This window comes from Ricinus communis, chromosome 4 (genome assembly GCF_019578655.1).
Source record: "Ricinus communis isolate WT05 ecotype wild-type chromosome 4, ASM1957865v1, whole genome shotgun sequence".
Classification (NCBI taxonomy): domain Eukaryota; kingdom Viridiplantae; phylum Streptophyta; class Magnoliopsida; order Malpighiales; family Euphorbiaceae; genus Ricinus; species Ricinus communis.
In genome coordinates, this window is record NC_063259.1 from 23,474,135 (window position 1) to 23,500,983 (window position 26,849).

A 26,849-nucleotide genomic window follows, 5' to 3' on the forward strand; every position below is an offset into this window, starting at 1 on the left:
ACAAAATTACACATAAGCTTAAATCATATATGTCAAAAATAAATACCCGTGTCAAAATAAAAAATTTATATATCGGAACTTAAATATACATATAAAAAAAATTAGATCTCAAAAATTAATATATATTTATAGATATATATATATATATATCATGTTTTTATTATTAAAAAAAATACTTAAAATATACATATTAATTACTCAATAATTTGGTGCAATATTACTAAGAGTAGCTAAGAATTTTCTATTTAATATAATTAGAAGAAAAAAATCAAGTTTGGGATTGAAAGAACTACACAAAATTAAAGAATTAAGATATTTTTAATGTAATCTTTTCCCATCCGTAAGAATCTTATTCAGTATGCTATATATTACTCTATATTATTAAATAAAGAGAATTAAAAAATTCCTTGAAGAAAAATAACTAGTAATAAAATTAAAGAAACAAACACAATTAATTAAAGATCAACAAGATGAAGCTATACCTAACTAAGGGCACTGAAAAAGGCCATCTTAGTGGTGTAATTTTCAAATTAAGTGCTATACAATTATTTAAATCTAAGGCCAATCAGCTTTAAAGAAGCTTGCACTTCATTAATGCAGTTGAAAACACAGTTAATCTAAAGATTTAGAAAAGAGTTTAATTTATGTGGGATAAAAGTAATCAGATATTTTGCGTTTTGCCAGGTAAATGAGCAAAAAAGAATCACACATAATTAAAGAAGAAGAAGAAGACATGATTAAAGATGAAAGAGCTCAATATTACATTACCTAACTAAGGGCACTGAAGAAATCCATTTTAGTGGTGCAATATTTCAGAGTTAAGTGGTAGACATTAATTGAAATCTAGGGCCAATCAGCTTAAAGAAGCTTGCACTTCACTAAGTTCTCCTTTTGATTTCTCTTCTTCTTAGTCACTTCCTCTTCCCCTTCTCTAACCCTTTTGCATGCCATTTCTAGCTTGATGTCTTAGAACAAGAAAAACAAATTCTTTAAATTAATGTTTGGAAATCTAAGAACTTATAAATGTAGGTCGAATTATGGTCAAGCACACCCAAGTTAATATCTCAATGTATTTGATGTCACAAACAATTGATAGTTCACCGCTATTATATTATTTTGGTTGAAATTTATAAAATTTATGACATTTATTTGCAGATCCAAAGTTTATACGCATTGAATGAAGTGGAAATTAATTTATAATTTTATATGATTAAATTTAAGTAGAATTGGTTATAGCTAAACTAAATTCTAACAAAATAGATAAAATTTCTAAATAAATTTTATATTAGGTTATAATATATTCTATAACATCAGAATATGTCTTTCAACTTTATCATATCTATTCTATTTTTCTCTTATATTTTTTTATTAAATAAAATGAATTTTTTAATAGATTTCAACTAAATATAACATTAATTTGAAGCTAAATAAGAAAAAAATTAAATTTTAACTTTTTTGAAACAATAAAATGGTTACAACTGTACCTAATATGAATAGTATCATATGGAATTAAAAGAATTTTTTTTCAGCTCGATACAAATCGATTTTTCATTATCGATTTAGTTCCAACATACTGTGCTTGTACATTTATAATTTATTATTACTATTTAAATATTTATCTGACAATTGTTTGCAACTTACAAATTAAAAATATAGTAACAAAATATAATCATTATACTTTATACATAGTTAATCATTCAATTAAGAAATTAAATATTCATAACTCTTTTAATATTTAATGCTAGTAAATCAAATATCTGAAATAAAATAATGATATTAAGTGTTTTAAACTAGTAAAAACATTAAATCATATTTGGTTTAATATTGGCTCGATTTTCCTTAAAAATATCTTAACATACTATAAGATTAAATTTAATTTTAATTTTTTAAATTAAAATCATCAAAATTTATGCTCAATTTTTATAATTATATACAAAATAAAACAAAAATTTTAAAGTTCACACAACCTGAATAGCGAGACTAGTTGCAATAATACTTCGTTATCCGTTCCAAATATATAACTTTCATCGTAAAGAAAATATATTTATTTTCTTAAAAGTAAATATGATATTTAATTGATTAGGAACTAATAAATATCAAACTTCAAAAGGTATTATATATAAAAAAAATATTTCTAATAATTATCAATTATATTGACGGAGCATTAAATTATAATTTTCAAAGAAAGAATATTTTACTCGATGGCACTAAGCTATTTATCGATTTTATAGTTGTCTTTTAACAAATCAGATTGTTTAGATGTCGGATTGAATTTTATTTTTTTCACCACTCCTATAGAGGGACAACTCAATAATGAAAAGTCAACACTGCCATAACAGAAGATCATAAAACCCTAAAAAATACATTAATAGTTATTGACTAAAACTAATTAATATAAAATAAAAAGAAAAAAAAACCATCATCGATCTAAAAGAAATCAACGGTTGATCAAAGAATAAATTTTTAATATAAAACAAAAAAAATAGAAATAAAGAAAAGAGACGCCTACATATTTACAAATTTGTAAGTTTAATAAATGCTTATAGTGGAACTTCATAAATATGTGATTTTTGTTAAAAATACTTTATACATATATATATATGATAAAGAAATAATTTAATTTTTCATCAATTTATTACTATATATAAATCATGCATGTTAAGGTTTGAGTGGATGAGATACTAATTAAAAAAAATAATTCAACTAAATTGTAAATTTGTTAAATCTCTATTCATAATATTTAGTCATACAAGTCACATAAAGACATGACATACGCATAAGATAATCACATTTACTGCACCTGTGCTTCAAGTGATACTGGGATCTGAAAAACAATAATCTTACAATGGAGTCCCCAACAATGTGATAAATAACCTGGCTACTTTTATGCTGGAAAAACAATAATGAATTTAACATAATCTTTGGAAAGCCACTCATCTTTATAATATAATTGATTCCAGATTGATGCACGTTATGAAATTGAGGAAAACATAATATAATAGATGTCCTGAAATTCCTCTATGCAAATGGAATTAAGGGTCTTTCTTTTTGTTTTTTTAAATGAGCAAGAAATAGATTATGTTATCAACATTTCTGTAATGTCTTTGGAATGTGAGATTTGGCATGCGTACATTATTCTTCTCTTTTCGACCATCATTATATGCAATTTATAATCATCTCAGTGATTTTTAATAAATTGTAAGCAATATTATAATCTATGTCCAGCACTTGTACAAATTACTTGGAATGACAACAGACATCATTGCCTGGTGTAATAATGTAAGATTCCTGTTGTGCAATTGGTGGTGAGATCATACACAAAACAAGTAAGCAGCTTAAATGTCAATTTGACTTTTAAATTAATTGAAATTTTTTATTAAAAATTTTAGTTCTAAATAATAGAATCGTTCAATACCAAAATGTATAACACTAATACATAAGGTTATTTTTCTATTAGTTATAATGTATGTACAAAGTCTAGATAAATAAATTTTAAATTTATTTAGATATACAATCAAATTTAATTTTCATCATTTTTAACAGGAGTATATTATTATTATAAAAATAATAGTAATATAATATTTAATATATTATTATATAATATAATATTTATTAAATATATTCAACCACTTTATGAGTATTTTTAGTTTCAGTATTTTGAAAAATTATAAAGAATAAAGAAAGAATTAATGGGCACATAAAAATTGTGAATTTATCAGGAAAATAAAAATTTAAAATTGGAATCTACAATTAAGAACTTGATTAATTTTTGTATTTTCAACAACTCATGCAATTAAATTTTGAAATTATTAAAATTTTCGCTTATATATATATATATATATATATATATATATATATATATATATATATATATATATATATATTTTTAAAAGAAAGAAAAGAGACTAGCCTAACTGATTGAAGAAAGTATTTAATAAGACCACATATAATAATAATAAGTAATAACACATAGACAAGGAAGCAAGAAGATTGGAACAACAACAACAACAACATTGTAGTGATGATGATACTAAGAAGGAGGAGGTGGTGGGGGTGGGGACGTAGCAGCACATGACGAGAACATGGTCGTCACCATTCTTATGATGATCCATGAATTCCACCAAAATTACTGACGCAGATACGATAGTGAGAGACAAAGAATTTGAGATTGTGTTTTTTCATGGGAAAAATCTTTTTCGTAGCCAGAGATACCTTATTTCCAAACCTAACTTAGCAAAATTATATACCCACTTTCTTGCTATACTCTCATCTCTTTCCTTTTCTTTCTCACACAACCAAACCTGAATAATGCAGAACAAAAATGGGTAGGAGCACCACACCAAGTAATACCAACCGCACAATCCATATATATGTTCTCTCACTCTCTCTACACTTCCTATATATATTTGTATATATTTTGGAGTGATATGCAAGTACACAAAACACACCATCATTACCTGACCAAGAAACAATTACACCAAAACACACGAAAAAGAAGACACCCCACAAGCAAAGTAAAAAGAAGAAGAAGAAGAAGAAGAAGAAGAATGCCAAGAAAAATAAAGAAAAGAAAACATAATAAGGAACTCTTTAGTAAAATTATAGAGACCTGTGCTGCTGCTGCTGCTGCTGTTGTTGATCAAGGACATTGATATTGGTTCTTTGTCTTTTAACACTCCCTGAGGAAGATTCATCACCGCCACTCTTCTCCATGACTGCTTTCAATGCTTCTTGAATTGAACTTATAGAATACTGTGGTTGCTGTTGTTGATCTTCTTCATTGCTATTACTTGAGGAGTCTTCTTCTCCAGTTATGAATAAAACATTCTTTACACGACCACCAAGTGTTGTTATCTCAGCTTTTAGTGTTCTTAACCTCAGTGCTTTCAAGGTTTTTATTAGGTCAGGCAAAAGATCAGACCTATCTTCACAGCAAAGTGAAGCTTTTATTATGAATTTACCATCTTCGTCTGATGCATCCACTGTTAGCTCATCGATTTCAGTCGGTACTGGACTTGTTTCGGCTATCAAAGAAGTTTGGCGTTTAAGTTCTTTAACATGTTGGATCACCTCCGCTAGTAAAGAAGCTTTGTCCGTCTACAATATATCACAAGCAGAAACACAAAAAGAAGAAGAAGACAATATTAATATGTCATGTTAAAGTTTGATGATTCTTGTCCATTAATCATCGAACCAAAAAGAAAGGAAGAAAGAATGAAACATATAGAGATCGATATTATGTTACAAGAAATGACCCAATAAAGGTGAACTTGTCACATTCTTTTAGTAGATTAAACTTGACATTAATCAAGACAGTATCATATTTATATATGTAAAAGCAATCTTTTCTCTTTTCTGGTTTTCTTTTCGGTGAGTGAAAATGGTGTGTGGTTATAATAAAAGAGGATTAGGGCATGGCTATATCACTGACAAGAATGCTAGTCTTGTCTGGCTTTAATCTTTTTATTTTAATTTTCTTTTTAACTCACTTCTCTACTTAGTTTGACTGATATATCCGGCAAGAAATTTCCATGGAAGCTTTTCAACTGCTCTTTGGTTCCTCTTTATCATATCAACAGAGCGACATTAACGCTTATTCCCTTTTAGTTTTTCTCTCCTCGGAACTACCACACAAGTCCCAGAAGGAAAGGAATAATAATAATTATAATAAATAAACCAAAAGAAAAAAAGAAGAAGGTTGTATTAGAAGAAGAAAAGGTAACAAAAGACAGAAAATGTGACAACCTTTCATATGTAAAGATTAGGTTTTCATGGATTGTTAACAGACCAGACATCTAACTAGAATCTTTAAGAAGAACGACAGAGATATCTTTGAAAGGGAAAAAGAGGGGGCTTATAGTTATAAGACCAAACAAAAAGTTTTATGACAATACATTGTTATATGCACATGCATGTTATTCTATACAACGAAACTTATTTTAGAGGGTGCCTTTATATTTGCCAAAGTTCTGAAAGATTATTATTATTATACGGACACTTACTTTGGTGGTGCTAGGTAGTAAGCTGCGTAGCTTCGCAAGATGGTTATTGATTCTCTCTCTTCTTCTCCTCTCAGCCTCACTGTGACTCTTTGAAGCAGCAAGCGCCTTAGCATCCATGATTTCTTGGGCGGTCATCTTCCCTAACTCAGCTTGCAAGCCAAAAGGAGCTGAACCGGGCTGAACAACCGGTCCAAGAGTGTCGGTTATGATTCTAAGATGATCATGACTTGATGAACCATCATATGCAAATTGCAGAGCAGGAGCTCTTCTGTTGAATAGATTACCATATGATGATGGCACTGGAGGAGGGATAAGAAATGGGTCGTGGTGATCACGATGATGATGGTGATGATGTACCGGGTTGGAAGGGAATTGGGTCATGGCCGGGTTGAAAGAGTGGACTGGAGGGAGAGGCCACGGTAGGATTGGTGAAACTTCAGGGAAAATCAACCCTGACGATCCTCCTCTAGCTCCACCATACATGTCACTAGTTTGCTGTTGGTGTTGGTGTTGCATTTGTTGAAGAAGTAGCTGTTCTTGGTAGCCTTGTAAGTTATGAATAGTCTGAGAACACTCGCCTTGATCTTCTTCTTTCAATCCACACATGTTCTTTCTGGACAAAATATTAGATTGAACTTCTATTTCTTTGAGGGAGTTTTCATGGTGATGATGTGACGACTTGCTTTCTTGATGTAAAGATAAAAAGAAAACGAGAATTGGAAGCAAAACAAAAAAAAAGGATACGGAAACTGGGTTTATACTTTTGTAAAGAGAGAAGAAGAGTGAAAAAAGGAATACGAACAAGGCCAAAAAAGAAGAATGTAAGAGACAGAGCTTGTTCTTGCTTTGATATGTTGTTAAATGGGAATTGAATGGATGGACTTTTCAGTGCTCTATACTCTATCTCTTGTGTTAGTGGAAGATGGTATAAAAACAGGAAAAAAAAAAAAAAGAAGAAAGAAAAAGAAGAAAAGAAAAGCCAAAGTAACAGAGAAAGAAAGAAGTTGGACTAGTTCTCTCTAGCTATCTCCAATCTAATACAGATATTAGAGTCTCTTTCAATTGGGAGGGTGGGTAGGTTTTCTGCCACAGGCTTTGAGGGAGAGAAGAACGGTGAAGAAGAACCCTTTTTATCCTAAACAAAAATTGATTCAACTAAAGCCTTTCCTTTTCCTTGGCACTTTATTGGGTATCTTTTGGGTTTCTTTGTTCTTTAGCTCTCTACTTTTGTGCTGATCTGCTGCACTTTCTCTCTCTCTCTCTCTCTCTCTCTCTCTCACCACTCTAACAATCTAAATATATATAGAGAGAGGGAGGGAGGGGTGTAAGTGTTAAGCAGTACTAGTGCCCTTTCCTTTCTTCTTACGGCATTCTCTATCCATCCCTGTAGCTATCAAGGGTGGGGAGGTGATATCTTTTTGTTTTTTCTTTTTCCTCCTAATCTACATATTACTACTATATCACATTAATGAAAAAGAAAAACATAATTTTGTTGTTTTGTGATTGGTTAAAACTGTATAATTACACTCTGTTAGTGCAGTTTTTGGAGAGAGAGAGAAGTGGGGATGGGAAACACAAAAACAAACACAGTGAACACACAACACACAGATTGTCGACCGACCAAAGACCGAAAAAGGCTGATAGTATCATCATGATAAAAGGCTTAGCTAAACTCTTTTGCTTTTATTTTCTTTTATACATATTAAAGTTATAAACACAAACATATAGTATATTTTATTTTTATATATACACAAACAAGACTTAAAATAAATTCTTCTTTTTTCTTTTTTTTTCATTAGCTCGATAGATAGATAGCCTTGGTCAATCCCCCCACGTTCTTCCATACTCTTGGCTATTTCCACGCCACCCTTTCTGCTTCCCCAAGACCATGTAATCATTGTGTCTTGGAACACACTCCACCTCTTTCTATATACTCTCTCTCTCTCTCTAGGTAACTGAATGAATTAGCTCTCTTGCTTCACTACATTTCTTGGGTTTCAGTTACATGTATGTATATTCATGCCCGATGGATCTTATCTTATACCAGTCCTTTGGGAATTTTGACACATTCCAGTGGGTAGGTGTATTGGAATATCTATTTGTATTCTGATAGCAAGCAAATGCCTCCCCCCCAGCCCTCTTCTTTTGGGGCTCCCGAAAGTTGGTATATGCTCCAATTTTCGCTTATATACAGTACATGTGTGGGCAAATTATATTTATAGTTTCTATATTATACATTCTAACATTGATAAATTTTTCCAGCAAGTGAGGAAAAATTACATGAATGGTTACTAAATTTTACACTTTATGAAAGGTATTAAAATTTTAATTTTAAAAAATAGATAAGTAGTACCTTTTTATAATAAATAAAAGATTTTAATATTTTTTTGTTATAAAATGTAAAGTTTGATGATTATATATATACTTTACTTTTTAAGTGTGCTAGAAAAATCTTCTTGTGTTATTAAAAATTAAAATTTAGCAATCATTTAATTGCAAATCAAAATTTAATATTTTTTTATTATAAAATATAAATTTTAGTGACCGTTAATATAATTTAACCGTATATATATATATATATATATATATATATATATATATATATATATTATAAAAGCCTTTTTTCAGCTCGTGCTAGCATTTCGATATATTTATATATTCGTTGCCTTTTCATCATTAATTATAATTAAGATATGGGTTCTTCATTTATAGATATACAAACAAAAAAAACATGTAGGTACTGCCCCCACAGTTCCAAATGGTGCTTGTTTGTTTATCACGTAATTTGAGCAGTAATAATGCGAAGCTTAGTTTAAGCCCATTGCGAAAAATCTTAATCTGTCTTAAGTTCTTTATACTTACATTTCTAGTATTCTCAGCAAAGAATATTTTAACAAAGGAAGGGTATTGTAGCTATATGAAAGAGAAGATTTGCATAGTGAAAAGCTTTCATGAAAAAAGAAGAAAAACATTATAAGAAGCCAACAATAGATTAATGAATGATTATGAGATGTGAGACATGTTGGCGCCTAAATAGAAATAACTCTATTTAGTAATTGTTATCATAAAATTAATTAACATTAAATAAGAGGACTCAAACTCTAAATGCTTTCTAGTTAAAGAATGTAAATAAATAAAGTCAATCTACCTTTCACTATTAGAAGCTTTAAATTGTTTATTATAGTGACCAGTGAGGATTCTAAATTAAGTTAATGAATTCTTTAGTAAGTGATCTCTTTCACCATCTAACAATCCCTATTTTTCTTTTCGCTTTCTTTTCTTCTTCTTCTTCTTCTCTTTTTTTTTTCTTTTGTTGGGGGGGACAATTAATCCCCATTTTTCTATCTTAATAGTTTGTTTAGCTATTATATAGACAAATAAATAGGAGTAAATTAAAATACCTTATCACATTGTCAGTTGGTAACATTTATTTACTACAATAGAATAAACAACTGGGCATGGCCAAAAAGCACAAAGGAACAATAAACATGTTTGTAATGACTTTTAACATGTGGCGCGGTAATCCATAGCTTCTAATCACTGTTTTCCTTATATCCACGAGCTCTAGCATTCGCAGCCACTGGCTTGTGCTATTTTGTTGGTCCTAAATAGGTTTGCATACTCCTTTTGAACCATGATGCGTTTATGGTAAAAAAAAAACTTACAAAAAAGAAGAACAGAAAGAAATACATAATAAATACCAAAAAATAAAAGGCTTAATTCACTTGACCAGCAATGCATGAGGGGTAATTGCACAGGTATATAAGTAGCTGGGCTAACAAAAAGTAAAACAAATATCATTCCGCCAAGCTTCCCCTTTTCAACATAATAATTGTGTAGATGAACACCTAGACCCATTAAAATAGTGTTGTCACCTTTTTTGTTACATAAATTAAATGAGCTTCTGCATATGATTTATTAATTTAGATTGACACGATGAGAAAACAAAAAAGAAGAAAAGAAAAGAGATTAGATTAAACCCACTAAAATCAAAGTATTAGTAAACTTATTCCCAATGCATACGTCTTTTGCTACATTTGTTGTGCTTGCATTTGCTAGCTAGCTAGGGCAAAAGGATTTTAATTTTGTATTTTATGTTGTATTTTCTTTTAAAGCCTAATGTGGTCACACGCATGGCTGCTTTGGTCCCCATTTCTTTTATATACTTTTCATCTTTTTGGAACCCTTTTTCTTTTTTCTTTTTTTTTTATTATTATATATATTGCCATGTTTTTATTTATTTATTTTAATTTAATTTACATAGTGTATTCAAACATTTGATGATAGCTGCACTACCACTAACATTACCCACAAACAAGAAAGCCTCTCTCTCTCTCTCTCTCTCTCTCTCTCGAAAAGGGAGGTTATGATGACATCAATCCCACTCTATCATGACGTTTCTGCTAATGCCTTATACGCATTTTGCCCTAGCGTAGAGATGCAAATAACTTGTTGGGATTTTTAAGCTTCGGATATGATGAGTGGTGCCTTTGAATTCCTTCACAATTTTAATACCAAAATTGTTCATTCTTTTCTCTTACCATTATCATATCTTTTATTACCAAGCAAGGCAGAGATGAAAAAGAATTGATGAAAACATTTTACCTCTTTCTTTCCTTTAATTATTTTCTTTACAAATGAAATAATACATGCATGTAGCTTAAGTATATTTGGTTAGTGGATATCTTAATTGCATGAGATGCATGAGCCACAATCTACCTAAATAAAATAATTAAAATGCCATCATACTTAATTATGTATGCCACTTGAGCTTGGTTAATTGCTATGGGAGGGAATGATAATGGCTGTAAGGCACGTCCTGATTAATTTATTCGTTTCCTTTTATTATCAACAGTCCCTTAATTACTTCCATTGAAAATCTTTCACATTCAACTTAAAAATAAAGTACTTCTCTCTTTCTGCACTTTAAAACGTGTATAAGGAGTGATAACATGTTGAATCTAAAAATCTTTAATTAGTTTTATTTAATCTAAATAATTACTGTAAAAGTGCTAAATCATATCTATTTGTATTTTTATTCGATTCATTCGTATATATAATATTTCATTTAAATTTAGTTTTATGATAAAAATTATCCTTTAAGTCAATCTTGTAGTTGTTTGGTTTTACAATGGAAGAAATATAATTGAAGTTCACAAGAAAGTGGTCGTAATTATTGGACTTTTTTTTTTTTTTTTGTATCATTAGTAGAGGAGGAGAGAATGACCAATTTGAATGTGAGCAAGCACATGAATGCTTGTACTCCATCCTGCAGCGAGCTTTATCATCCACTTCATCCCATATGCACTCACCCAAAGTATCAAAAGGATTAAAATGTAAACCGTGAGAAAACTAAAATTATTTTTGGGGTTTCATCTAATAATTTTAATATTTTGATAGAATAAGATATCAAGATTTCTATGATTCAAATGTCAAGAGTTTATTAATTTTTTCTTATGAGTAAAACAAGAGATTATGGACTATACGATATGAGAATAAATATTCTTTTATATTCGTTATAAAGACAAAAATTCACCTAGTGCAAAAGACTCGAACTTAAGACTTTTTATTCATAAAAACAAACACTAATATCACTTGAACTAAATCTCAAGTGTTCGGAATTCGCCCTTTAGTTACTCTCATAATACGCTTCAAGCTCGGTAGATATTTTCGTATAAAATTATTTTTAAATCTTCACACAACAGTTTAAACTTTTAGAGAGAATAGTTTTTTTAACACATGAACAAAACAACAAATGTATGCCCCACATCTAGGTAAAGGAAGTGATGGTGAAAAATATTTTGCATTGCATGCGCCTGATGAGCCAATGATCTAATTTTTTTTCTTTCTCACCATAGTCATAAAGAGAACTTGAGTTGTATTGTATGTCACATCTCTATATCTCACGCGAGTTGTCACAAAGCTAATAAAATGAAAGCTGGTTTTGTGTCTCTGCAATATCTTGCTCAAAGAATAGCTTTTGAGGACTGCATTTGTATTGACAGTGTTGCTATAGATCGGAGTGATTTCATATTCTACACATTATACATGATGAATCTTCCTTCCAAAGGGTACCGCATGTGCCTGAGATGAGATATTTAACAAAGGCAATGAGGATGTAAATTAGTGGTTTTCAAAGACCCAATTGTGCAAGTCATTTTAATTATTCAACTCAAATCCACGACTAGTTTAGTCCATTTGGTATTTAGAACTCAAAATTTGATCAAATTTAAGTTTGATCGACCAGATTAGCCGTTTAGACTAATTGGATTAATTGATTAGATTTTCTTATAGTCATGAATTTCTTAAAAATAATTTATAATTGAAAGACTTAATCAAAATGAGTGGACTATTAATCCATTGATACTGATTGAACGACAACGAAAACTTAAGCCAATTCAATCATCGTTTTAGTATATAACACTGCTGCAAGAGAAAGAAAATAAGAAATTTTAAAACCTTTATATATATAGTTTTAAGAAAAGAATTCTCATTTATCCGTGTATCAAATTCAAAATATGTATAAAGTTCTTTATTTTTCTTAATTCAGTATAAAAGTTTATGTACTAATACTTTCAAGATAAAATTTGTAAAGTGAATCCACACAATTCTTTGTTGTTGGATAGAATTGCATAGCTATTGCATTGTGTGAGGATCATAAATTCAAATTTAAAATCCAATAATATCCATTATGAATTATGAATTATGAATTTTAAGTTGATAATTTGTTTTTTTTTTTTTTTGAAATCCATCATTAATACTCCATAGATCTTAACATTTGAAATGAACGAATCAAAATACAGCATAGGCAATTTAAATCAAAATACAACATAGGCAACATAGTCCTTTAATTTAGCGGTAATATAAAGTATTTTTGGAGCGGTCCATTTAAACTTTGAAAGAAATTTAACGAATAAATTTCTAGCTCATCATCTTACCTGTTAGACAAATGAACATAGTCCTATATATATATATATATATATATATATATATATATATATTTGAATTTTTAATTATGTCCTCATTCCTTCATTTAATGAAACTATTTATAAGTGACTGAGTTACTGATTTATAAATGTCGGGACATAATTACATAGCTTTCTCTGTTCCAATGGCCAAATTTAAAAGGGAACTAAACTTTAGCCTCCAATGCTAATATTTAAATTACTCAGGATTTCCATATCTATAAATTTGAAATTAATGTATCAGAATCTGCTATAGGTCTAAGTACATATCCCCACACATTAAAATAGGACGAAAATCTAACTCTTCCATTGCTAGATTCTTCCTGCAGCCTATTTCATTAGGACAAGTTCAATGGGACAAATCATTTGCTGTGGACCATTTGCTTCTAATAAATTCAAATCTTAAGCATCATTTCATTAAGAAGTTGCGTAATTGGAATGTTATTTGTACCGTTAAAAAATTGTGGTCCATCGAATGGACAGCAATAACACATTTGCAATTTGCTTGGGATATCAAAATTAAAAGTTATCCTCCTAAAATTCAATTTTTTACATGAATTTGTTCTCATTATTAGGGCTTAATTATATATTCCAGGATTAGCATTTTCTAGTTGCATGTTTGTTCAAACTTTTGCCTTTGTGCTTTCCTGGAAAATTTAGCATGGAAACCATTGAAATTATTATTTGGACTCCGTTCATAACTACAACTTATTGAAATTATACTTCGACATAGTGTTACATTTATATTTTATGATTTTCAATTATAATTGATCGGTGATTTTATATATTGACAAATATTGTCATATTATTATTTAATAAATATTTTTAAATGGACTAATATGAGTTTCACATATGTCTAGTTTTTTTTTTTTTTTCAAATCGTTGCTTTTTCTTTAATTGAGTAAAATACAACTTGGTTGGCAAGAATTTTTACCATTAATAGCATTATTAATATACACTTTTACCGAAAATCATTTATGCATGTATTATGTATATTTGGTCTCTTTTCTTGTAAAAGAGAACTCTTTATTAAGAACAAAATTCTGATACGAAATCAATATGTTATCTAATTGTATTTGAGGTCTAACTCAAGTGGCAAAAGTATTTACTCTTAGGAGAGAGATTTGAATCCTATCCTCTGTACTAAAATGAATTTTCTTCTTTATAGCGAGCGAAAAGAGATGACTATCCCCTGTTGTGTAGTCCGTAATCTGTTAACCTTCTTATGTATCAAAAAAGATAAAAGTTTGTGTTTCAAAATCAAAAAAAAAAAAAAAAGCAACACGCTTCTCTTTCTTTTCTCTCAAACAGTATAAAACTAAGTTTCATGAAAATAAATATGGGATATGCGACACGATACAATACAATATAGGGATAATTTTTAAAAAAATTAAAAAAAAAAAACGATGGAAGACATTTATATATACACTGATATTTTTAAATAAAATTCAATAAGTGATAAATGTTTAAAAATTGAAAAATAAAAGTTAAATATCTTTTATAAATAAGAAAAAAATTAAAAATTCTTTCTAAAGCAGGAAATCTAATTAAATAGAAAAGTCTTATCACTAAATAGAAAAAGAATGAAAATTCTTCTCAAAATAGGAAATTCAATTAAATAATAAAAAAATTGATTTTCAAAGTTTCTAAAAATGAATAAGAAATATTAAGAAAATAATAGGTTATACTTTTTAAAATTTTCAAGAGGTGTCCAAACCTCTCCGAAGAGTTTTTATATTCAAAATGTATCCAACATAAAAACATGAAGCATTTTGAAGTTTTCGTAGAACCTAGCTATAAAAAGAAAGAACAAAAATATAAAATACCATTAGTCAAGAACCAATATTCTCACTCTATTTTTGTTGTTGTTTTTTTCAAAATGTTTTCGTTTTATCGTAATTATTTTGATGGGTGATGCATAATCGGCAGAATGAGTAGCTCCATGCGAGCCATAGCTCATCACATTTCAAGATTGATCTCTTGTGGTCTTGGAGCCCAGAGATCGAAATGGAAGCGCTAACATCTATTTTTAATAGTATAGGCATATTCACTCGCAACTTGTATCGCTTTCTAAAAGATAGGCAATTTTCAATTTTCAATTTTCATTTCACTATTTTATTTTTTATCATAAAAGTTATACTTTATGCCTCGTGCTATAAATAGGGAGAAGAGACACACAACTCTAATAATGTCATTTTTACTTGCTTGAGTGTTTATACCTTTTGTTTTTTTTTTTAATATTAATTTAAGCGTCAGAATAGTCTTCTAAACACAATGTCCGGACACCATAATCAGTATTTTTTTTGTAGGTTTCGTCAAAAATAGTTCTCCCTTCACTAGAGAACCGCAATATGAATTTTTAATTTATTTTAATTTTATTGTATAACCAATTTGAATGAGTTAATTTTATTTAATTTTTAATCGGTATGATTTTGGTCTTAAACATATTATCCATAACTTGATTAATAGATGATGAAAATTGAAAATTTGACATATTTAATAATAATTATTAAATTATTTGATTATAATATTATAATATATTTATTATTTGATTATTTAATTATAATATTATATATTTATTTATTTAGCCCTTGTAAAAAGAAAAATACAAAACAAGATCTAAAAAAGATTTCCAAAAGTGAAACACTATCAGGTTGGAGCCCCAAAAGTTGGAGCTAATCAAACTCTATACCAAACCTTGAAAGAATCTCTTTATGGGTAATCTGATTAAAGAGAAAAGAATTTACTTCCTGGGAATATATTTTCTGGAAAAAATGAAAAATAGCCTCCAACTTTATTTCTTTCTGAAAAAGAAAGCATACATATGTATCATCAGGTCATACATATACCTACCTATAAAAGGATAAACCCACAGGCTTTTTCCCATGAAGTAGATACATTACTGTGTAATAGTCCATAACTTTTTGGAGCAGAAAATGGAAAATCTAAAATAGATTTCTTCATAAATGAAATTATCATAACATCTTTGCTGTCTTCTACTGTTCTTTTTTCTTTTCAATTTTTCCCAATAAGAAAATTTAAAAGACAAAATAAAAAGTCAGTAAGACTTTGGTGGGCATCAGGCATGCCAATGGTACATCAAATCCTGAAACTGTATATAATCCACCAACTCTTTTGGTTACTCTCCTTGTTCTAGTTAACTTTCTCTATATACACTAACTGCTATGCCTTTCCAAATTTAGCTCTTTCTTTCTAAAACTTATTTTTCCATTCAACTTATAGGAACTAGACACACACACACACACATATATATATATAGGTACTCATTTCATCCACTAAAAATCTCACTTTCACACTTCAAAGGATAATGGACTCCTGTACTATCTTTGCTAATACTCATCAATATATCTACCAAGCATTATCCCCAATTTTGCACTATCTTGCAATTAATTAGTGAACAAGATTAATTGTGTGTTAACTTGCATAATGACTTATAATATAGAACCGGTTATAAATTTCTGCTTGGGATACTGAAGTTATGTCCAGAACTCCAAGAATACAAGTTGAAATATTTAATTATTAAAAAACAATCAAATATGGATCACTGGATTAAAAGAAAAGACAAACTAGAGAAAATCTGAAATTTCCCAGTTCAGATTTTTTTTCTTCTGCATGTAAAGCAGTAATAGAGCATTAGTGAGAAAAAAAGAAAGAGAGAAAAAAGAAAAGCAGATTAGGATAAAAAAAGCATAAACAAAAGCTATATATAGGCAGAGCTGCGAGTACAGATGCATGTAAGTATATGTTTGTACAATCGGTATATAACGTAGCTTAAAAAGCCAGTTGATGGTAACTGGAACAGGAAACACAAGGAAATGACTAAAAGCCTGGTTTGCTGCTTAATTTTCATCAGCTTTCAAGTTTATCAGTATATAACTTTTCATCAACAGCAGTCTACTAGTGTCTTGGAGAACCCATATGCTACTATACCTAGCTTGCTTTATGCATGGAAGCATGGATTACAAACTTAGATATTCAGAATTTTCAAAGATTCTATTTCTGTTTCTATCCTTCACCATTTGCTCTATTTCAAATGTAAAAGTATAAAAGAAAATAATTCAGACATTAAAGAGTGGACCAAGAATACTATATACATGAAGTTAACAACATAAGGTGCAAAAGTTGCTCAAAATATTTTTAGAGTACAATGGTAAGAATATTTTATGTCAATGAAGAAGTGGAACTAGATGAGAAATCATATGCAAACAGTGTTCATAGTCAACATGTTTGGACGGTCACAATAACCCAACAGTTTTGGCTTTTAACCAAGGGCAGCAAGAAGAAAGATATCTCCATGGGACCAGCAAGAATCTAATTAAGCTTGCTTTTGCTCAAAATCCCACAAGATTTGATTTTTTTTTTTTTTGTTTGTTTGTTTGAAGATGATAATATAGTTGCAGAGCTTAAGGTGTCCTAATCATGGATGAACATGTATTTTTCTGTGTCTGGTTGGAGATAGTTTCTTTTCTTTTTTGTAGAGTCAAAAATTACACCCACAATTCCAAAGAAATGTGTCCTCAAAGTGGGACACTGCACTTCTGCATCAAATTATACCCTCCACCCTCTTATCACGTCTTTTTCCATTTATAAGTACAAAGATTTTATAATATCCTTTTTTTTTTATAAATCTTTTTGCCTTTCTTTATCAGTTATTATAGTTTTCTCAAAGCCGAAAGTGAGTCCCACTACTAGTCCTGTTCTTCAACCAAACTCCCTACAAATGATAGAAGAAGCTTAAAGCAAGGTTAATATCAAATTTATATATATATATAATCTCTTTTGTCTGTAAAATCAAAATTAATTAAGTGAAACAACAGAAGCTTAAAGCAAGGTCAAAATGATCATGCTTTAAAGTGATGATGATTTGGGTATATATATATATTCTAGTACAATTAACGTGATGTTTATTTAGTGTAGAACCGACAAATCGCAGTCGAGACATAATCTTTGGATCATTATAATTAGAATGCCTGAAAGCATGATTCGAAAAGCTAACATATGCCATTAGCAATAATCATGGATTAACAGATTAAAGTAGTTTTTATATATATATATTAGATAACAATAAACTCACATTTATTGTGAAAGAAATATATTTATATATGTATATATTTATATTAAGCTTTCTTTAGATTGATAATTGAATGACTATTGGGTCATTAATTGAGAAATCATTTCATGATCATCATCATCATCATCATCATCATCAGTACTTAACTTGTAATTTAATTAAGCAACCAAGCAGATTATCTTTTGAAGATCAAGGGTTGGACCCATTTACCGCTTGTCTCAATTTATAGTCAATAATTTTCTGTTCAAAAGTGACACTTATATATGTTATGTTCTTTTACCTTTTGAAAATTCCACGCACTTGGTAGCCTAACGCACAGCTGATGATAGTTTCCAATAGAGATTTCGGACTCACTTTTGAAAAACATTGACTTTATTAACATAGGTTAAAACTCAACTAATCCAGACCAAAAAAAAAAAAAAGATATTGCAAATAAAACTAATTAATTAAAATCATATAGCTATTTGAATGAAATTGAGGTTATAATATGTGTGGTTACACAAGAAATGAAATTTCTATTTGAATTTTTTCTTTCAAAAATTGTCCAGTAAATTTGCTCTTTCTGTTTTAATTTTAAGTTTTCTCTTTTTAAGGTATAATAGAGGGAAAGGGTGAGTACTAGTAGTAACACTAGCCGGGTGTGGCTATAATTAACTTAGATAGGATTCAAGCCCGTCAATATAGCACATACATCGAGCCAGATAAAAAATCCAATCAAAATAAAGACTTGAGCATTTTTAAAAAAATATCCTCACAAAATTGTCGCTCAATTTAAATTCACATCCTTGAATTGCTCGGTAAAAGAAGTTTTTATCAAATTACTATCTTTAACAATAAATTTTAAAATATTACTTCATACAATCCAGAAATCTAATAAATTAATCTATAAGTTTAAAATGTATGGAGATTTTGAAATTAGCTATGTTCTACTTACTAATTAAACATTTTGATCAAATTATGTTTTTGAATTGAAAAAAAAAATTATCGAGCGCCTAACTTCAATAGCTAAAACCAACACCTCTTCCTTCTTACTCTACTATGATATGTGATGGGAAAAACAGCCACAAACGGTAAACAAATAAATGCGGAATTAATCTCTGTTTGTCTAAATTTTCCCAACTTGAATGAACCCCGATGATGCAAACAAATAGGATGTTCTTAATGCAATTAGAACACACACAATATCACTGCTATGCACCAAGATATTGAGCTAAAACAGTAAGCACACAACAACACAAACACACCGAAATTTTAGCGTGGAAAACCTATAAACTAGGGAAAAACCACGGGACCATTTTGGCCGCTTAAATCTACTATCATCATCAAAGGAGCAATACAAAGTCTTCTCTAGATAATACTAGAGGCATACAAAATCATCATATCCTTGGAAGTAAGCACATCAAGGTGTATGGAATCAAAATAGAGCCAAGATAAGAAATATATCACCAGAAAATTAGCTACTGTCCAGACCAACGAAACCCGACCTCCGGACCTCAAAAACCGATCTCCACCGTCCAAAATATTGGCCCAGATGCTGTGTAGCTGCTGTCCAAAAATCACGACGATCCAACGGTTCAATCTACGGGAAACGGAACTTTTCTGCTGCTGTGTATTCTCCTCTCTTCACCTCTCTCTTTTCTTTTAATATATGAAGTCTTGGTAAAAAAAAAAAAACCCTAGCCCTAGACGTTTTTATAATAATATGCTCCAAAAATAGAAAGTCTAAATAAAACTTTAATATGCTCAATGGTTGGGCTTTCCTCGTGGGTCAAAAAAAACAAAGAAAGAAAAAAAAAAGAAAAAAAAAAACCCAACAATATGATACTGTTCAAAATTAATCATTGTAATAATCTAATGCATTAACCTTGTCCTATAAAATCCATTCATCATTTGTCCAACAAAATAATTAAATGACTCACAACAACAGCAACAAGGCGCTCTACAAATATTTCTTCTTCTTCTCTCTTTTTTTTTTTTTCAACTCTTATGAAACACAAAAGAGAACAGAAAGATAATCATAAAAAAAAATGGTCAGACTGCAAGTGGATTTTCCTTCTCCCTCTATGAATTTGCTTGTGAAAGAAACCACAGTGCAACAATCCTTTAAATCACAGCATGTGGTCCCAAATTGCGCACAGGCATACAACATGAACATTCCACCTATTTTCTTCCATCAAATATGGAGAAACAAAATAATCCCTTTTCTCCTTGCAGCCTTATAATACACTTGAAAAGCTTCCTTCATTTTTTTTTTTTTTTTTTTTTCATTCAACACCCAGAAAGGAAATGCAATTATTATTGTTCTTAACTTCTGAACCTTGTAACTTAAGCAATTGAAAATGAAGATAGCCAAAGGATTGATCATTCTTTCTCTATTAAGCACTATAACAACAGTGATTAATAAGACTTTCTAAGCCTGCTGTTTGCGTATGATTGAGCAGTATAACTGCTGTTTCTCATGAAATTCTTCCTTTTAGTAGCACGTAAATAAAGAAATGAAAGAACTTATGGCGACTCAAGGGTTCCTAACTTTTTGCATCTGTTGGTTCAATAAGCACACTGACACTGCAATCCTCAGTTGAGACTGTAATGGAATTTAGCTGTGTTTTTATAATGAAAATTCCAATGATTCTGAGACCTAGTTTTAATCTTGAGATTACTATTTTTCTTTTTCTTCTTTTTTAGTATGAAGGATTTACTTTTAACCCAATCAGAGAAATGAATTTAATGAAATATTCAATAAGATCTCAAATATCATACTCCTAAGATGTGTTTTCCAGATCAGAGAGCTGCACTTGCACCTTGGGCTAGCTCCAAATCAATTCTCTGGATTCCAGAGGGTATTGGCATAGCTGTCTTTTTCTAAATGTATATTTAAACATCTTAACTTTGATTATTTAATTATTTTAGTTTTTAATTTAATATAATAAAATTAAAACTTTATCTTTACAATCTTTTTAATATTTATAATTTTAATTTTAATCTAATAGATATTTAATTTCTATTTAATAATAATATTAAAATATATAATATATATAAACATGTTAAATAAAGTCAGATATCACAGATTAAGATATCCATTAGACTAAATTAAAATTTAAAATACTAAAATGATAGATTGACTAAAATTAAAGTGTTTAAATATACATTTAGTCAAAAAATAAAAGATAAAAGAAAAACATATTAGAGTGAGCCCCATATTATAATTAAGGTTGGTTTCATTAAAATTAGATTTGGCTAACGGTTCAATCTAGTGCATAATATTCTGAAATTTCGGGTTCCAATCCTATCTAAGTACGAATCTTAACAATCTAGTCATATGATTTTCAATTCTAAACTTAGTTTAACTAAATTAAATTTTAAATAAGATTGAACTTTAAATGTACATTCATATAAAAATATCTATTGATATAAATAAATCATTATACACTTTTATAATTTAAATACAGACCGCTAATTTCAATTCAAGGCTTGCTTAAAATTAAAAAGGGATAGATCCTAAACTAACTCGCCTTTTCTTATGGTTTTAATTGAGTTCATAAACTAAAATTATTATTTAAACCAATTCTAATTTTGACCGGTTGAGTTTCAGTCAGATTCTAGTCAGAACCCAGCCATCTAAAGCCAATGATTCAACGGGTTTAAGTCAGTGTAACTCGCAAAAGGTTATCACCCGTCAAAGGGTAGCTCCTCTTCGCTGTGAAGTGCGAAGCCTCCTTGTTCAGAAAAGCAAAGAGGTGTGGAGCCTTGTTCGGCCTATTAGAGACTCAGTCCTGTCTGAAGCCTTGTTCGTTTAAAGTTAAGGACCTAAGTAAAACCTTTGGGCCTTGAATTGGGTACCAGATTTTTATTAAATGAAAGATCTATTTAGGCCTATGGTAAAAACCTTATTAAATTGGTCCACAAAATCTAAAAGGGGCTCTTCAAGTTGGGGGAACCCATTAACAAACTATTTGGGCAAAAATGAAACCATCTATGAGAGAATTCAAAGCGATAACTAGCTCGGACTGCTATTACTGTTACAAGAGTGAACTTTCAGCCGATTTCAAAATTAGAATGAATAAATCGAATTTTGTATAAAAATAAATCAAACTGAATCGAATAAAAAATTAAATTAGATAAATAGAGTTGTATAATTTATTATGAAAATGATATTTTATGAATATTAATCCATCTCTATTAATAAATAAATAAACTCAATTAGTTTAATTAGACCAAACTTTTTAAATTTAAAGTCATAAATCTTCATTTCTAAAGAATAATCGAAAACAGAATCAAATCTCAGAAATTTTGGTCACCTTAGCTTTTGGTTTTATAAAATTGATTTAGGACTGGCTCCGTCCTTTGTTGTTCTCTTCTTCTTCTCACAAAGACGAGTCAAATCACTGAATTCAGGAATTGGGATTGGAAAAATAGAAAAGATTGAATTTCTATCTCTATCAATAACTTTTGAGATTAAACAAACTTTTTCACTTGTTATAACAACTACTGCATGGACAGTATAATCCTTTTTGCATGTCTTCAACAAGTATAGTATCTATAATTCTTTAATAATCTTACTTTAATTAAAATTAAATTTTTTAATAGTATGCCTTATTAATAATATTGCAAAATGTCAAGTTATTAATATATATACTATTATTTTTTACTGATATATATCTAACTAAACATTAATTTTTTAAGCTAATTGTGACTAGCTCACTTATTACATCACAAGATCGCCTATATCGGTTAAAGAACGTGCATTCACGAGAATTGATAATATATAATATCGTGTTCTATAACCATTTACACACTTTATTAGATCCATTATTTATATACTGACTTAAAAATCAAAGTGATTTTCTATATACTGATCCATCTGAGATCTCTAACTTCGTTTCCTGAAGATCTCCAAATTAATAGTACAGTTAGGTGATGTATTCCTGACTGCCATACGCTATGTCCACTTTTGGGGGACTTTAGTCGCTTATATACCGGACCAGTCGTGAGTTGTGAAAACCACCCCACCATCCACATTGATATTGTCATCTTCTTCGCCTCTTTCCTTTTTCTCTTCCCCACAGATGTATGCAAAAATGCAATCACCCAAACATATAATGACAAGACATTTACACTGCACAACTTGACGTGTATTGTTTCTTCTTCCTTTTATTCTTATTTTTCTTTTCTTTCTTTTTATAGTCTTTGGAGTTTTCTTTACCAATTATGCGCTTTCAATATGGTAAATTCGTATACTAAAACAAATTTATCGATCACTAACAGGATAAAGAGTAAAAACTATTGTTGGTAAGAGCTACCGGCAGTGCCTGCTTATGTAAAAAACTAGAAGATGTGTTCTCAAAGGTTAGAGCCCAAAACAAAATTGTTTTTCAGAAAGGGAGCTGTTGATCTGAATAATTCAATAAATTGAAAGCACACAAAGATTCACTTAACAAGGGAATTAAGAAAGAAAAAAGAGCTTAATTGAATTTTACTGTTGCGTTGACTTTAATTTCAATTTAATTTTTTTTGAACTGTTTCTTTTTTGAAATATATATTCAAAATTAATTTAGAGTGTATTGGATAAATTTTTTATGGGTGGCAAAGTATTTCTCAAGAGTTCTAATACAACTATATATTTAATGTCCAAATTCGAGATATTAATTAAATTAGAAGAGAAAAGGTTCAAAGAATATATTTATTTATAAAAAATTATATATCACTTTTAAAAAAAATAGAAAATAAAATTTTATATTTACTTGTGCTATTTTTTTAAATGAAAATAGAAAATAATTTTTTATATTTTTAAAATTATTAGCTAAGCTTTAAAAAATATCTCAAAACAAATTTAACATGTTTTTTATATTCTTTTATATAAAAATCACTTATTTTTAAATAAAAATAATAAATTTTTATTTTATTTATTCTAAATCTATCATTTATACTTGAAATATTACCTAAAGAGAAAATAAAAAATTATATTTACAAATTTTATTAAAAAATTAAAATGAAAAGTAAAGATTCATTTACACGCTCTCTGGGTGAACTCTCTTTTTTCATGGCTTCCAAAGAGCTTCACTAAGGTAGTTTTCTTTTTTGTTTGCCAACACTGAGGTAGTTAAGACACCATAACTATCAGGGTTGCAACAATAACTCATCCAAATTGTTTGGTTGTGCTTCAAAATTAAACAATTTCATGTTAGTTCTTGCGTCAACCAACCAAATCCACTTCAGCAACCCAATCAACAATAATAAATGGAAAATTCGGAGTAACCCATGGTTAGATCTGGGACAATCAAGAATCAACTCCAAACCTACAGCACCGAAAAGAAAAATATTCACATTTTTCAGGACTAAAACAGGGCAAAAGAGATGACCAAAAAGAAATAAAGAACCATGTAAAGAAAGAAAGAATATAAGAGCTGAACTTTGGAATTTGCAGATGCTATGGTAGGAAAAGAAAAAAGAGGGGCTGCTGGCGGGCGTTATAATCGCCGGCGGTGGCAGCAAGATGAGCTCAAACATTGGGTGGCTAGGATTTGTAGCAGAGGGAAGGGAGATCCACTCTGTTAACTATTATTTATGATGAATTGTTGGCCATTCGGAAGATTTGCATGTTTATGTGTCTCTCGTCTAATTAAATTTGGTGGAGTGCTGGAGCTAAGCAGTCAATAATTGGAAACCTAAAAACTGCAAGTCATTAGGTGAAAACATTTAACTGATTCTAAAAGAAGAAAACTAGGGAGCCTGAAGAGATCAGGATCGAGGCCCCACGCACGAAGGATTAGACCCCATTGTTTTCTATTTTGCATAGATTGCTTAGCAGTAAACGGGAGAAAAACAATAATAAAAGAAAAAGTCACACTAGGCTCGAATCAAGTTGATGGCAAACACTTTGTTACACTAACTTATGTTCATCGTACGACAGATTAACAGACAGACATTGATAATAGGGAGGATTGTTAGTTAGCCATATAGAAAGAAAAAGACAAGGTACCCTCCCTCTCTCTCTCTCTCTGTGGGTGTTTGTCTGTCCTAACGATCCCTACATGTACAATGGTCCCATATCTTCCACCTTCCATTAAAATAGAAAAGAAGGGTTTTTATATAACAAGGAAAAATAGCAGTCATGGCAGCTAAAATGAGTCCAGAACCAGCTGTCAAGATTGGATCAAAACTATTTCCCTTCACTAATTCCTCTCACATGACCATTCCCCGAACCCCAAGGCTTCTTCTTCCCTTTACTATTTCTATTATTAATATTATTAGTTCCCCATCTCTCTTCATATGCAATAACTCTTTGTCATGCGTGTTAGGTTTTCTAACTTCTAACTTTCTAAGCCTCGCTGTCTCTCCATCAAGCCAATATGGCAGCCTTTTCACTTCTAACGAGTCAATGACTTTTCCAGGTCCCCTGTTGAAAACGTGCTTGGTTACGCTGAATCTGATCTAACCTGAGGTTGACCATTGCTTGAAATTTAGGGTCCATCAGGATTGCAATTGGAACTGGAATAGCAACTCCAGTTATAAGAGAATATAATTGCCTGATAACTTGATAAGATCCATTGGCTTTATGCCTCCTCCTGCAGCAGTTTGGAAAACGATAAAAGAAAAAAAGAAAGTTATATTTATAGTAATGCATCATTCCCGCTTTATTATTGGGTAAACTTCATTCTATATCACAAAGCTCTTTATATTCTAACTATAAATATAGTACAAGTCCTTTTTTCTTGATTCCCATAATTTCTACTGATTATGGGATCGATTCATATGAATTAATGTTAAATCTCATAAAAAAAATAAATTAAATTTATGTCGAGTTGTTATATCATATCATATTTTTAGTGAAACCCTTCCCAAATCATACAAAAAGACTAAATATTAATGAACTTAAAATACAAAGAGTCTTATGATGAAATTTACCTCAGGTTTGACCATAAGGGGGCTTTACTTTACTGTCTTGCCAGTCTAGAAGATTTTATAGATTAACGAAAAGAACATAATAGGGTTTTGGATGTAAGACAACGGTTGTTGTTTAAAGTTCTGTTTTTAATACGGCTTTCAGTGTATTATATCCATAATTGAATTTGTAACACTTAATATGAAAAAATGGTAGGAAACATAGAATGTGTGAATAAGAGTTGATTTTAGAGAAATTTTTAAAATGACAACACTCTAAAATATAAGAAGGTAAGGATAAATCCAGTTGCATATTTAGATAAGAAATGATTGATAGCAAGTGAGATAATTTTTTTTAATTGTTTGGCTATGTAGCTATAAAAAATTTTAAGACGAGTGATTTTATTGAGAAAATTTTAAATTTATCGGAAAAATAAAACTGTAAATTTTAAAATGAATAACTTTTCTGAAAGATTTTCAAAATTTACCAAAGAAATAAAACTATAAAGTCGGTGGAGTAATAGAATTTCTAAATCTTATAATAATTTTATATTAATTATTACTTATTAAGTTATAGAATATAATAAAGTGAGATTAGAAAAAGAAAATCCTTAAAAGCTGGTAGTCAAATTGAACAGGTATTTCCATGTATATGTATTCTTTTATCTTCCCTTGTATCTCCCACCAGTAGCCATTAATCTATAGTTAGAACTGCACCCCAATTTACAGGTCACTGTAAATCATGTGACCTAAATAATGAACTTTAGATGATAAGTTGTGTAGAGAGAAAGAAAGGAAGAGGGACATTTCCATTTTTTGAGATTTATAGTTGGGAGAATACGGGGAATAAAGGCTAATAAATATGGGAATGGGGGGGATGACGTATTTCCATTCAAGTTGTTGTGCAGT

At 29.7% G+C, this 26,849-nt stretch overlaps 1 protein-coding gene across 1 annotated transcript; it reads right to left on the reverse strand.

The window, feature by feature from the left end:
* Positions 1–4,344: 4,344 nt before the first annotated feature.
* Positions 4,345–7,282, reverse strand: LOC8269511 (transcription factor bHLH30). Its single transcript, XM_002524356.4, has 2 exons — positions 6,003–7,282; positions 4,345–5,097 (listed from the first exon to the last, which is right to left on the reverse strand). The coding sequence occupies exons 1-2, from the start codon at positions 6,606–6,608 to the stop codon at positions 4,600–4,602; spliced, it is 1,104 nt and encodes a 367-aa protein (XP_002524402.2). The 5' UTR covers positions 6,609–7,282; the 3' UTR covers positions 4,345–4,599.
* Positions 7,283–26,849: the final 19,567 nt, after the last annotated feature.

Bases quoted from the DNA above. Each gene is read 5' to 3' on its own strand.
- LOC8269511 (XM_002524356.4), bottom strand. From the start codon at position 6,608: ATGTGTGGATTGAAAGAAGAAGATCAAGGCGAGTGTTCTCAGACTATT. The intron at 5,098-6,002 runs GTAAGTGTCCGT...GATATATTGTAG, and splicing joins TACTACCTAGCACCACCAAA to ACGGACAAAGCTTCTTTACT.